The sequence below is a fragment of the Lagenorhynchus albirostris genome, chromosome 6 (genome assembly GCF_949774975.1).
Source record: "Lagenorhynchus albirostris chromosome 6, mLagAlb1.1, whole genome shotgun sequence".
In the NCBI taxonomy this organism is placed as follows: Eukaryota; Metazoa; Chordata; class Mammalia; order Artiodactyla; family Delphinidae; genus Lagenorhynchus; species Lagenorhynchus albirostris.
This window is the reverse complement of record NC_083100.1, coordinates 57,924,502-57,939,494: the sequence shown is the minus strand read 5'-3', so window position 1 is coordinate 57,939,494 and position 14,993 is coordinate 57,924,502. Positions and strand designations below refer to the sequence as shown.

The 14,993-nt window shown below is 35.6% G+C and overlaps 1 protein-coding gene across 3 annotated transcripts in view; it reads right to left on the bottom strand.

The window, feature by feature from the left end:
• CHN1 (chimerin 1) overlaps window positions 1-14,993 on the bottom strand; it is a 177,302-nt gene that overhangs the window by 87,105 nt on the left and 75,204 nt on the right. The window contains exons 1-2 of one of the 3 annotated variants that reach the window (XM_060152610.1): window positions 1,077-1,603; window positions 329-617 (exon numbers count right to left, since the gene is read on the bottom strand). In XM_060152610.1, the coding sequence (XP_060008593.1) occupies window positions 329-617; window positions 1,077-1,099 (312 nt within the window). In that variant the 5' untranslated portion in view covers window positions 1,100-1,603. Of the gene's footprint in view, window positions 1-328; window positions 618-1,076; window positions 1,604-14,993 lie in introns of those variants that run through there. The other 2 variants (XM_060152609.1, XM_060152611.1) reach the window with 2 other exon arrangements.

Sequence of the window (14,993 nt, the reverse complement as noted above, 5' to 3'; positions counted from 1 at the left end):
TTAATTCTTTATGTAATATAGCTAGTGTAAGTTATGCTTCTGACCAAAACCCCTGAACTTCTTTACTAGGAGTCATTTTTCCAACAAATTTTTAAAACTGTGAAACTGATAAAATAGGAAATAATCAGGAGTACAAAGATATACCTGACATATTTTAACTTAACAAGAATTAGATATATCAAAGCTCAGCATCACAGAAACTAGACATTAAGGAAAATGCATATCCTTTCCAAAGCACTGTGGAGAAGTCAATTTCTTCTGGCAATAATGGTTTTCTTATAAGAACCCCAAACAGAAGAAGACAAAGTGTGGTTTCATGGTAGCTTACCCTTTTCTCTGATACCCCATCCTGGCCTGTAGAATCTTTCTCATCAAGTGTCTCTTTCGGGACTGGCATATGTTTTTGGTATGCTGGCTCTCTGTTTAAGGTTGTGTATCCTATGTGCTCATAAATTGGGTTTATCGTCATCTTGGCAATGTATTCTGCTGCCTTGGTTTCAATATAGAGAGTAATCAATCCATCAGTCACCAGATCGTGGATGGACTCAAAGCGCTTCTCCCCAACAAAGTGCTTTCCATCGTAGTAGAGCCTGAAGTTTCTGGTTTGACTTCCAAATCTGCCTCAATGAAATGGGAAAGATGTTTTTAAGAAAAGTAAGCAAGTGAATTCTTTCTGAAAAAATATTTAAAACTATTGCTTTGTGTGTGTCTTCTCTGTTTAAACAAACTGTGGCTAATCTCTATGAGTCGTCTGGAATATGGAAAATTACTCTTTTGAACACAAAGAATGAATCTGCAACAACTAGGGATAACTAGCCAAAAGCATGCCTACCCTAGAAGGAAAACCTTGCTCTTATTCATCTTTTTTAAGCCACTTCATTACGCCTGTAGGAAAAACACGGGAAAATAAACCTCATATACTATTAGAACACATTCAATAATCAACTGGTCAACTACATAATGTATGAAATTTCTATATTAGCATGTTCTCTCCAAGTTGATCAACAAAAGTATTCAATGTACTTCAGACCCCAACATTCATGTCTTTCAATGGGAAAGCTCCCTTTAGGGCTCACCTGAGTGTGATGCCAGCAATCATTTAAAGCAGAGCTGATTCCAGAACCTGAGTCATACAGTAGAGCAGGATGGCACACAAACACACTTTTGCTATTTCTAGCCATGGGTCAAGGACTTGCTCTTCCCTCTTACATAGTCATTCTTCTGTCTGCTTGTTGAGTTTGGGCAAGATATGCTTGCAATATATATAGGGCATATAAGTTATCAACTATTAAACTCTAGAAATTCTGTTCTCACTTTCGAGTCATCTTTCAGTGACATTTTTAAAAACCTGAAGAATGATTTACTTTTATGATAATTTCAGTATTTTGCTTCCTGTGGCAAACCTTGGAAATGGATCCAAGTTGGCATGACTAGCATCAGCGTCCTTCCAAGATGACAAAGACAAGAACATGCACTGACTTTAATAAAAGCTGATGCCAAAAGGCACCAAGGGCCAAGTCACAGTCTCTGGAAGCTAGCTCCGAGTGAGCTTAATTTAAAACTAAACAAATCAGACAGGATATATTTAATTTCACTGTTAAAAATACACAGAACAGAGATGAACTAAAATACTAAATTAATAGCTGTTTAAGTAAAGTGTTTAAATAGAACTGCAAACTTATGCAACAATACTATTCTGGTATAGGTTACATTTCAGGAGGACAGGAGTTAGAACCTTCTTAAGATTTCACTTTAAATGTGCCCTAAAAAAGGGAAACAAAAAAAATTTTTAATAGTGGCCTGAGGTATCTCTGTTGCTGTCGTTCAAATTAGACTTTAATAGTTATTTAATCTAGAACCCAATATTCTATCCATGCTGGTCCTTCTTCTAAAATAAAATTGATCTACCTTTTGGTTCTTTAAAAGCAATTAAATTTTGATTTATACTCAAGTGAATGATCCATATAATTCCACTTTCCCATTCTCATTTTCCTCTAATGTTAAAGACATATTTCTCCTAAGTAAATTTTCATTATAATGCAGATCTAAAAAGTTGGAAGGTAAAATTTCTACACCAAAGTTAAACAAACTTTTTGTCAGTTTAATATACTGCTATTTCCTTTTCACTAATTTTCATCATTTGTTATTGAGAAATAAACATAGCCACTTCATACATTCTATAAGGTTCATATAGCAATAAACACAACATTGTTTAACATTAAGTTCCTTTATATTTCAGTTGTATTCAGAGGCATTTCAGCAAGGGATTTAGACCATTTTACTCCTGCAGGGGCTTAAGATTTTACAATAAGCAGTTTCACAATGGGTATGGCACTTAAAATAAAGACTATCTAAGTAATGGTGGCAGGCATTTGTCACTCAACTGTCTTCTGAAATCTGAGAAGTATGGGAGCAGAGGGTGGAAGGGAAGATGGCTGAACTGGCCTACATGGGTTGGGATGGTTAATCAAAAGAGTGGAAATCTAAGGTTAGATTTCTTGGCACTTGACAATGGAGCTGTTTCTAAGCCATCCAAGAAGAGAGTTTCCTGGCTACCTCTAGGTTATTGGGCAAAAAAGTCTAAATAAGTTTGTCCGTTTCTCTTTCTCAACTCAGTGACTTTAAACAATTCCCAGTTCCTCTTCAGCCTGTACTTGAGCTCTAGACTTCCAGTCCAATCAAGCTTCCAGCCTTAAGGAAGCTGATCAGATAACTAAAATAACTCATAATATGGGTTGATTAAAACAATGTCAAAGGACAAGAAAATGAATTTCCATTTTGGAACTATGACAATTATGATTGAACTTTTAAGAAAAATTGCATTATTTTTACTAAAGGAACTGTAAGCTTTGTATGCCTACTCTGAACATCCCTCTCTTTTATTTTGGAAGCTACATAAAAAACAGCATCGCCCTACAGACTGACAGAGAGATTTCTCCCCTTCCTTGATCTGAAAAGGCATGACAGAGAATCTTTGAGCAAGGTGGGGAATGAGTGTGTCTATTCTACAAAAAGGAGCCATAAAAAGGAGATGCCAAATCTAAGGGCAAATAAAGAATCCTTCCTTATAAAACTTATCACTCACAGACTGTCATTTATACAACAAACATTTAACAAGACACCCAGGAACTCTTAAATGTTAGGTAGTTCATAATAAAGTTCCTGTTTCCTCGATAACCTCAATGGGAAATAAACAAACATAAAAACAAGTCAATACAAAGACAAGATGAAATTGCTGAATTTTAAAAAGTTCATCTTTAGATTGATTTCTAAAAAATGATTATAATAATGTGTATAGCCTTGTTCATATACAGAAAAGTTACATTTCTCTACAGTGATACACGAAACCAAGTAAATCCAGTATCTCCCTCACATTAAGAAAACCAAGAAACTCACTGTTTAACTAGATCTGACATATTACACTTAAGCCTACATAAGATCTCAGAGCTACTGTTTATGTCCCAGTACAAAAGACCTTTGCAGTCTTGAAATACGGTTTGGACAGGGACAGGCAAGTCCCGGGTCCTATGTGTTTAACAGAAAACCTCAGGCTTCAGCATCAGACAAATTAAGTTTAAATCCTGGATCTGCCACTTAGCTGCGTGATTTTGGGAATATTATTCTTCAGATTCTGCATCTAGAAAAGAGGAATAACATTACCCTATACAATAATAACATTACACGGCTGTGAAGATTACATAAGAATATTTAAGTTAAAGCTAAGTACAGCTGACCCTTGAACAACACAGGTTTGAATTGCACTGGTCCACTTAGAGACACGGGTTTTTTCAACAGTAAATCCTACAGCACTACACTATCTGTGGCTGGTTGAATCCACAGATCTGGAACCATGGATACAGAGGGCCAACTATAAGTGATATGCGGATTTTCCAGTGTGCAGAGGGTAGGTGCCCCTAACCACCATACTGTTCAAGGGTCAACTGTATATAGTACGTTCAACAGTAGTCCCCTTTCTCCTCTGTTAGCTTAGACCTCTGCAGAGAATTACAGAATGATTACCAAACAATAAAGTAAAACAAAAGATGTTCGATAAATATGCACTGAAGACAGCTGAATAAATAATTGGTAATGCTGGTTGTATAGGAACGTCTCTGCGCGGGCTGACTTTACAGTCAATGAAAGACAAGGAGTTCTTTGTGACTTTTTTTTACTCAGGATACCCCTGAGTATGTTTATACCATGTGGTTAACTGAGTGGAAATACAACAGAGTGCAAAGAGGGGAGGAGAGAAGCTGGGAGAGTCCTTCCACAGGAGCTTGGGAGTCAGGTTTCTGATTTCAAGGAAGAAAGGTCAGTAAATATACTTGTATTGAAAGCAGGACATATTAAATGGATCTAGTGACGACTACTGAACTCTTGAAGGCAGAGTACTGATTTGTAAAAACGGTTAATGCTAAACCATTTTCCCTGCATTTTTATAGGAAAATATTCTTTTCACTTTTTCTTATATTTATTTCCTGCTTCTGCCCTTTCTTTTACATATCTGTTCATTCTTTTGATGAATATGTTTGAAGCTGTATAGGTATAGGTCCAACCCTCACCTAGATAGAGTTCAACAAGATGAAAATTCATTTTCTCCAAAGTGGTACTGTAGCTAACAAATAGAAAGACTGGGATAATCTGCTCTGAACTGCTACTGTTGTATATAATTACCACTTTCTACAAAGAATGTCTTTTTCTCCAGTGATTCCAGGTTTTGGTTTTCATGTTTTAAAAAACTGTTTAATGCTGTGCCCAGCTGCATTCAAATGAATTTCAAAATACATAATTCTAACAGCTAGCTTTAAAAAGTGAACAAAACTCTTAATACCATCCTTTCTATTTTTTAGCAAGTAAATCGCACTCATAAATACTCAATCCAGAGGTACAAAGTGATGAAAATATATACAGAGAATAACCTTTGGGATCTTACTTTACTTTTTCTAAAACCAAGAATTAGTTCTGATTTGAGGCCAAAGTATTTGGAAGTATCTCCAAAGGAAAGCTGCAAGCTAACAGAGGTTTTCTGTTAACAAACTGAAAACAAAACATATACAACACACTTGTCTAAGTTAACAATACAATGTTAGAACTATTTCCAGAAACCAACACAGGAAAACAATTTTATTTATCACAAATATGTATTTGTGTATTGTTTAGCAGAATCAAAGAACCTAACCTAGTGGTGAAATAAAAATGTTTCATAAATTCTTCTAACCATAAACATACTCTCGGAACAAGGGTTAAAACACAGACAAGAATATGATGAGGCATTCACTTAAATACTAAAAAATGAATCTAGATTGACTAAGAAAGGCTAAGGGAGACAGAACTTAGCTATATACAATTTCACAATATTTTCTCCATCTAAAATTTTGTTAGGATACTACTTTTTTCTATCTTGCTGTGTAATTTTGGATGGCAAAATGGGGCAAAATATTAAAATATGTGAACTCATGATGATATTCCCTTGGCAAAATAAATCATCTTCAGGAAAGAAGCAAACCAATGTACCTAATTAAACGTTCAAAGGTGGCACCAGGCAGCTCTGCAAGGTGGAACTGATACGGAAGAAGAGTTGAAGAAAGTCTGTTTAAGAAACAGTTAGACATCCCCCCACACTCCCTAATCCTGTCGCCAGTGCAACCCCTTCCCCACTCTGGTGGAAGACTTGAGCTCTATTCTCTGGATAGTAAATCAAGGAGATTTTGAACTGAGGAATGCCAGACAGAGTAGAAGGCAGAGATACCATCCTGAAAACTAAGTGAAAGTTTTAAATACTGAAGATTGAGACTTCATCTCTCTACATCACCAGGTTAGAAGGCTTGTAGTACCTTTCCTTATAAGAGTGGAAGATTCTTCTCTGGGAAATCCTATCAGCTCAACTGAAAAGACAAGAATAGAGACATCGCCCTATAATTGGGAGGCTTCTCTCAAGCTCCCAGAACTACCAGTCAACTTTTTAGTTTTTATTTGCCTCAAGAAATTTTCTAATTTCCCTTGTGATTTCTTCTTTGATCCATTGGTTATTCAAGAGTGTATTGTTTAATTTCTATATATCTGTGAATTCTCCAGTTTTCCTACTGCTCTTGACTTCTAATTTTATTTTATTGTGATTGGTAAAGATATTTGATATGATTCAATCTTCTTAAATATATTAAGACTTGTTTTGTGACCAATGTGAATGCTCCCCTCTTCTCAATGCACACACACCATATGTGTGCTTGAGAAGAATGTATATTCTGGGGCTGTTGGGTGAGTGTTCTGTATATGTTTGTTAGGTCCAACTGACGTATAACATTGTTCAAGTCCTTCTTTTTCTTATTGATCTGTCTAGTTCTATCCATTTAGTGCCAAATAAACTTAAATATGAGCAAGCAGCTAAGGACCACCTGACATCTGAGGAAAATCTCTCTCATGAAGGACAAAGATAGATAAACAAACAGAATTAAACCAAGCTGAAGGAAACAAACCATGCAAAGACATGACAATATTTTTTTAAATTATCAATGTTTAAAGAAACAAAAATGGGATGTTTCCTATTTCTATTCTTGAATAGGATTCAGCAAGAAATGTTAGGATGCTATAAGAAAAGGAGTAAATATAGAATACATAGAAAAATAAGTTAAAAAAAGGAAATATAACATAAGTGAAAATGTTAATGAAGAAATGAAAGATAAAGTTGAGAAAATATTTAAGAAGAGCAAAAAGACGAAAAATAGAGGAAAAAAAAAAAAGATAGAGAATCGATCCAGGAAGTCCAACATCTAGATAATAGGAGGTCTGGAAAGAGAAAACAGAAGGGGAAGAAATCTAAAAGGTAATTCAAGAAAATTTATCACAATTGAAGACTATAAGTTTATACAATAGACAAAAATAGGCCCACACCAAGAGGGTAAACATGAAAAGATGCTCAAAGAGTAGTCCAGTAAATAGAAATTATATCTTTAGAATGATGAAATTTTACAAGTCTGACAATACCAAGAACTGGCAAGGATACAGAGCCACTAATATAACCAACACCAGGCATACTGTTTAACAAAATAGTTTTAAAATATCTAGTAAAATTTAATACATGCATACCTATGACATAGCAATCCTATTCCTAGATAATATTCCAGACAATATGAGTGATTATGTGGATAGATCACATCTTGGGTCACAAATCAAGCCTTGGTAAATTTAAGAAAACTGAAATCATATCAAGCACCTTTTCAGACCACAACGCTATGAAATTAGAGATCAATTACAGGAAAAAAACTGTTAAAAACACAAACACATGGAGGCTAAACAATATGTTACTGAACAATCAATGGATCACTGAAGAACTCAAAGAGGAAATCTAAACATATCTAAAGATAAATGACAATGAAAACACAACAATCCAAAACCTACAGGACGCAGCAAAAGCAGTTCTAAGAGGTAAGTTTATAGCAATACAATCCTACCTCAAGAAACAAGAAAAAACCTCAAACAACCTATCCTTACACCTAAAGCAACTAGAGAAAAAAGAACAAACAAAAACCCTGTTTCACTCTCAGACATCCTTCAGTTTCCAAATCAGACTCTATTTTTTCAGAATAGCCTTCCCTGACTGTGATTCCTTGGATTTAAATCAGATTCTCCTTTACACAGTGATAGCACCTGTGCTTTCCCTCCACAGTGCTCACCTCAGTTTTTTTTTTTTTTTTTTTTTTTTTTTTGCAGTACGCGGGCCTCTCACTGTTGTGGCCTCTCCCGCTGCAGAGCACAGGTTCCCGACGCGCAGGCTCAGCGGCCATGGCTCATGGGCCCACCCGCTCCACGGAACGTGGGATCTTCCCGCACCGGGGCACGAACCCGCGTCCCCTGCATGGGTAGGTGGACTCTCAACCACTGCGCCACCAGGGAAGCCCTCAGTTTTTAATTCTATATTTGTGGGACAATTTCGTTAAAGGCTAACCCTCTCACCATCTGACAGACTCTTTAAGGCCAGGGATCTTGACTGTCCTGTTCATCCTTGTATCTCCAGCACCCAGAAGAGTAACATTACAATTTTTTTTAGAAACAAAACAATAACAAAATACATTTTTTTAAATGCCAAAAATGTTATTTATTTTGGGGGCAGTGAGACTATAGGTAATATTTTTCTTTTCTTACTTTTCTGCATTTTACATATTTTCTGTAGCGCACATGTTAATAAAAAACAAAAGTTTATGATGGACCTAAATTTAAATAAACAAATATAACTAGTGAAAACCAGAGTTTTAAAAAATCAGGAGGTGAAACCAGACCTTATGAAGAATTAATTCAAATAACAAACTTCTGACATATTTATTGACATGGAAAATGTTCATGATATACAGCTAATTGAAAACATATGCCATAAAATAGTGTACTTGGTATGAAACCATTTCTATTCAACCCAGAAAAGTACTAGAATTTCATACACTTCAATTTTAACAGTGATTATCTCTGACTAGTGGGATTAGAGGTGATTTTTTGCTTTTCTTTCTGCTTTTCTGTTTTTTCCCAAATATCGTTTTCTGTATTATATATATATGTTAGGGAAAACTAATCTCTTTAAACAGCTATGCACTCTTGTGGATTTACAATACGGTTCAATTTGCAACCCATTTTTAGGACTACACCTATTTTCTTCAAGTAAGGGATGCTTTATATTAAACTACCCATTCCCTACTGTGCCATATCAATTACTTTCTATAATTTGTTTTATTAAAGCCTACTTGACCAGAGGGTCCTTGATAAGAATTACTACACCAATATTTTTTTAAAGCTTATGGCACTGACAACATGGTATTGCATTTTAAAGTAAATCATGCTATTGTTTTTATCAATTTTAATTTTCTGACATTGCAGGACTACTAAATTCTATGGTTGTTATGTGTTTTGTCACCTACTCTTATATTCAGAAAATGTCCCCAAAGTGATTCACAAGCTTAACGAAGAGAAGCAGAAAAGCATTTTCGAAAAATTATTCTGCGGAACACTATTTTCCACTTATTCCAAATAGCACAACAAAGAGGCTTGCAGGAAATGAAATGAAACCATGGTAACCAACTAAACCTATCATGAGCTACCAGATCAAGAGAACACATAGTACATTACACGTCAACGCCTACCAGAAGCATAATCTTTCCCCAGTTCCTTTTGATCCTTCTTCCTAAACATGAAAAAAGCTTTCAACTAATTTTCATATTTTAAAAATGTGAAAGCCCCTGTACCATGACTTTACCCAGGAATTCTTTGGCTGGGTTCACTTTAAAAGTCAACCTAATGATCTGAGATTCAATTAGAAATTGTTTTTTTCAATCATTAGCAAATTACATTTCCTACTTCATGGCATCTTATCATTTTCTAATACAGTAGCAATAGTTTCTTCATACTAAATCTCAGAGTTGTAAAGATTAAGTAACATTCTCTCAGGAATTCCTTAATAGAATCTTACCAGCATTCTAAACTCAAAGCCATAATAAATTAAATCACAAATGCATTTACATAATAGGAAGGAGCCCATTTTATCATCTTGTTGCCCATTCTACTACCAATCATCAACCCCTATCATAGAAACTGAAGCTAAACTCACAGAATATAGCTCAATGTGTTCTTAAACTACCAACCATCAGCTAAGACTAAATAAACAAGGTATTGATGGCTTTTATTACATAACTATACAGCCAGGCAGACAACAGGGCAAAACTTCTGGAAAGACTAGAGATGATCTTTGCTGCTATGGTTAGCCACTACCAAATAACTGTCACATATAATAAAATACAATGTACATACATGCCATAAAAATATATGTATATTTTATGCACAACCAATTTCTGGAAGGATAGACAAATAACTGTGAATGGCATTATCTCTATGGAGTGGAACTAGCAGTATGTGGAGGGAAAGTAATGTAATTTATCATTATATACAATTCTCTTATTTGAAAAAAATATTTTTTTACAACAGCCATGCATTGTTTTCATAGTCATAATAGAGATGTGGTAAATGACATGGATGCAAGTATACTATTATTTTTACAGATTATTATTGCTGTTTTTCTCTGAAAAGTTGTCCAAACTCACTACAAAATTATTTTTATAAGCACATATGATCACCAAATGATTTTATAATGTAATTTTAGCTTAAATAATTAAACTTTACATATACTTAATTTGGCTTTTCTCTTTTTGGAGAGAGAGGGGTAGAAAGTTAACCCTTGAGAATTAGTTGGAGGAAATTTCATCCTTAAAGGCTTTAAACAAAGGTTTATCTGCTTAAAAATGGTACTGTATTGATAACTTAAAAATCTTTATTAAAAACTTACTGACTTAAAAGCTACGGGTTTACTCTTGTGCCACACCCCTTTTCAACTTACATAGTGCTACATGTTTTATTATTATTTTGGATGTTGTTTTTAACAGGTTATATTTTCTGTTTCTTAGCTTTTTCTTCTTGAGCAAGTTAAGCCTCAGTTTTCTTGTAAAACGCAGAAAATATAGTATCTACTCCATGGGCTTATTTTGTAGATAAAACTGAGTTTTCCAACCTGTTTGTCAGGAACAGAGGTTAGAGGCTACACGATATCAAATCTGTCAGCCCTTTCAGAGGCCGGGATGGTCTAATGCAGCTCAAGTCCTGGCACTGGCCACATTTGGCCACAGTCAGCCCCCTGCATTTACTCTCAGTGTGCCACGTAACAGCATAATTTTCAATGGGTGCCACACAGGAAAAAGCATTAGAAAATACTGAAAGATAATCCACATAAGGTATTTACCACAGTGCATGACACAGTAAATATTCAGTAAACATTAACTATTATCATATGTATAAAACCAGTAGGCCCGGGCTTCCCTGGTGGCGCAGTGGTTGGGAGTCCGCCTGCCGATGCAGGGGATGCGGGTTCGTGCCCCGGTCCGGGGGGATCCCACATGCCGCGGAGCGGCTGGGCCCATGGGCCATGGCCGCTGGGCCTGCGCGTCCGGAGCCTGCGCTCCGCGGCGGGAGAGGCCACAGCGGTGAGAGGCCTGCATACCGCAAAAAAAAAAACCACACAAAAAAACCCCAGTAGGCCCGTTAATAAAATACGTGGGTACGCAACTCGTTCATAGGAAAGGAGGCACGTTATCAACACATTCTGGAGCTGTCTCTGGTTACCAAGAAATAGACCTTACATTAAAAGAACCTGGTATGTCTCCTACTGCACCTTAAAGTAGATAGATATACAAGTCAGATTCCAGTTTCTCTTTCAGAGTAGACAGCCAGAGTTGGAATTTTATCTCTTATATCAAAGTTCCTGTTGATTAGCCAGAAAATGTACTCGAAACTCAATTCCACCCTAAAAGAACTGCTTGGTGGAATCTGCCTTATGCTGTGCCTTAAAAATGCAAAACCCAAAAATATCTTGAAATCCGCTTTTTTGATTTCTCTACCTTCTGCTTTAAACCCATTGCTATAGATGCATACTTTTTGAGAGGGAACTGAAGTTTGAATAGAAAGAACATCAGTTAATAAAAACCATGCTGTGCATAAAATCTGAAAAATGAAGTAACATTTGAGAGTAAAGTGCAAATCAAAACCACAATGAGATACCACTTCACACCCACTAGGATGTCACACCCACTGTTTAAATCAAAGACATGATAACAGGTATTGGCAAGGAGTGGAGAAATTAGAACCCTCACACATTGCTGGTGGGATTATAAAATGGTAAAACCACTTTGGAAAAAAATTTGGCAGTTCCTCAAAATGTTAAACACAGAGTTACAATATGATCCGGCAATTTCACTCCTAGGTATATACCCATGAGAAATAAAAACATATGTACACACAAAGCCTTGTACACAGCATTATTCATAGTAGCATTATTCGTAATAGCCAAAAAGTGGAAACAACTCAAATGTCCATCAACTGATGAATGGATAAGCAAAATATGATATATATCCAAATACTGGAACAGTATTCAAGTATTTATTAATAAAAAGAAATAAAGTACTGATATGTGCAACAACATGGATGAACCTTGGAAATATGCTAAGGGAAAGAAGCCACTCACAAAAGAACACATATTATACACAATTCCACTGTTATGAAACATCCAGGATGTATAAATCTACAGAGATAAAAAAGTAGGTTAATGGTTACCTGAGGCTGGGAGGGTTGGGAGAAATGGGAAATGACTGTAAATGGGTATGCAGTTTCTTTTTAGGGTGATTAAATGTTCTAAGATTGATTATGTTGCATAACTTTGTGAATGCACTGAAAACCACTGATTTGTACACTTTAAATGGGTGAATTGGTATGTTATTTATAACTAAAAGAAGGGAAAAGTTAAAAAAAAAAGACTAAGATACAACACATGCAAAAGCCAAGCTTGGGAATAAAGTTAGAAAAAAAGAAAAAGGCTGAATTTTTGTTAATACATAGAAACAGTGCTTGGTTGCCATAAGTACATGTTTCAGGACACTCTTAGGATAGGAGGTAAACCTTTTTTGGTACAGGGGAAAGAATCAGAAAACAGGAAGAAAAAGAACTGGTGAGGTAACTACATCTTAAAATTTTTTTCCTCTATCAATTGAACACTTTAACAAGAAGTCTTTTAGGTTCATTTATCCAAAAGGGGTCTGAAAAAAAAATTTAAAAAAATGGGGAGGGTGTCTATCTGACTTACCAAACAGAAGAAACCTGGTAAATTTTTATCCTTCTTTTCTCCCCTTTAATCCCAACATTTAGTTCTGATTTATTAACTGAAAGTGAGAAATAACTCAAAGGCTCTTAAGAGTCAGCCTATACATTTTAAGTTTTTTCTCCCTGTAGATGAACCACATCAGAAGCCATTAATCAGAAAGTTACATTCTATGAGGCCACCATCACCGATACCAAAACCAGGCAAGGATACCACAAAAAGAGAAAATTACAGGCTAACATCACTGATGACTACAGACGTAAAAATCCTCAACAAAATACTAGCAAACCAACTCCAACAGTACATTAAAAGGATCATACATCATGATCAAGTGGGATTTATCCCAGGGATGCAAAGATTCTTCAATATCCACAAATCAATCAATGTGATACACCACATTAACAAATTGAAGAATAAAAACCATATGATCATCTCAAAAGATTATAAAAAGCTTTTGATAAAATTCAACATCCATTTATGATTAAAGAAAAACAAAACTCTTCAGAAAGTGGGCACACAGGAAATATACCTCAACATAATAAAGGCCATATATGACAAACCCATAGCTAACATCATAGTCAATTGTGAAAAGCTGAAAGCATTTCCTCTAAGATCAGAAACAAGATAAGGAGGCCCACTCTGGTCATTTATATTCAACATAGTTTTGGAAGTCCTAGCCACAGTGATCAGAGAGGAAAATGATATAAAAGGAATCCATATTGGAAAAGAAGAAGTAAAAACTGTCACTGTTCACAGATGACATGATGCTATACACAGAAAATCCTAAAGATGCTACCAGAAAACTACTAGAGCTCATCAGTGAATTCAGTAAAGTTGCTGGACACAAAATTAATATACAGAAATCCTGCATCTATACACTAATGACAAAATATAAGGAAGAGAAATTAAGGAAACAATCCCATTTACCACTGTATCAAAAAGAATAAAATACCTAGGAATAAACCTAGCTAAGGAAGCAAAAGACCTGTACTCTGAAAATTGTAAGATACAATGAAAGAAATTAAAAATGACACAAACAGGGCTTCCCTGGTGGCACAGTGGTTGAGAGTCCACCTGCCAATGCAGGGGACACGGGTTCATGCCCTGGTCCAGGAAAATCCCACATGCCACAGAGAGGCTAGGCCCGTGAGCCATGGCCACTGAGCCTGCGCGTCTGGAGCCTGTGCTCCGCAACGGGAGAGGCCACAACAGTGAGAGGTCTGTGTACCGCAAAAAAAAAAAAAAAAAAAAAAAAATGACATAACAGATGGAAAGGTATACCATGTTTTTGGATTAGAAGAATCAGCATTGTTAAAATGACCATACTACCCAAGGCAATCTACAGATTCAATACAATCCCTATCAAATTACCGATGGCATTTTTCACAGAACTAGAACAAAAAATTTTAAAATTTGTACAGAAACACAAAAGACCCCATATAGTCAAAGCAATCTTGAGAAAGAAGAATGGAGCTGTAGGAATCATGCTCCCTGACTTCAGACTATATTACAAAGCTACAGTAATTGAAACAGTATGGTACTGGCACAAAAACAGACATATAGATAATGGAACAGGATAGATTTGAAGTAAGTCATATAGAGAAAGACTAATATCATATGATATCACTTATATGTGGAATCTAAAAAAATGATACAAATGAAATTATCTGCAAAACAAAAATAGACTCACAGACATAGAAACAAACTTATGGTCACCAAAGGGGATAGTGGGGGCTATGGGGGGAGATAAATTAGGAGTTTGGGATTAACATATATGCACTACTATATATAAAACAGATAAACAACAAGGACCTACTGTATTGCACAGGGAACTATATTCAATATCATGTAATAATTTATAATGGAAAAGAATCTGAAAAGGAATATATGTATATATATAAAACTGACTCACTTTGCTGTCCACCTGAAACTAACACAACACTATAAATTAACTATACTTCAATTTTTAAAATAGTTTAAAAAGACCCTTAAAAAAAAAGAAAAGAAAAGAAGAGAAAAGAAAGTTACTTGGTGAACATGGAGTCCAGAGCAAGAGGAACTGAGTGAATCGAATGTTTAATAGACTATTTCTCAAAGAGTGTTTCACAGAGAGATTCCACAAAAAGAGGGTCTCATAATCAAATGAGTTTGGGAAATGCAGCATAGTTCTATTAAAAATGCTCACAGGCTCTGAGAAATACTGCATCAAAGAAACCCAACTGATTATGGTTAGTGGCAGGGAGACTCACACAGCTCCTTTATGAGCATCTCCATACTAGAGATAGCACTGCCAATGCTGGTCAAGACTCCCCTCTCC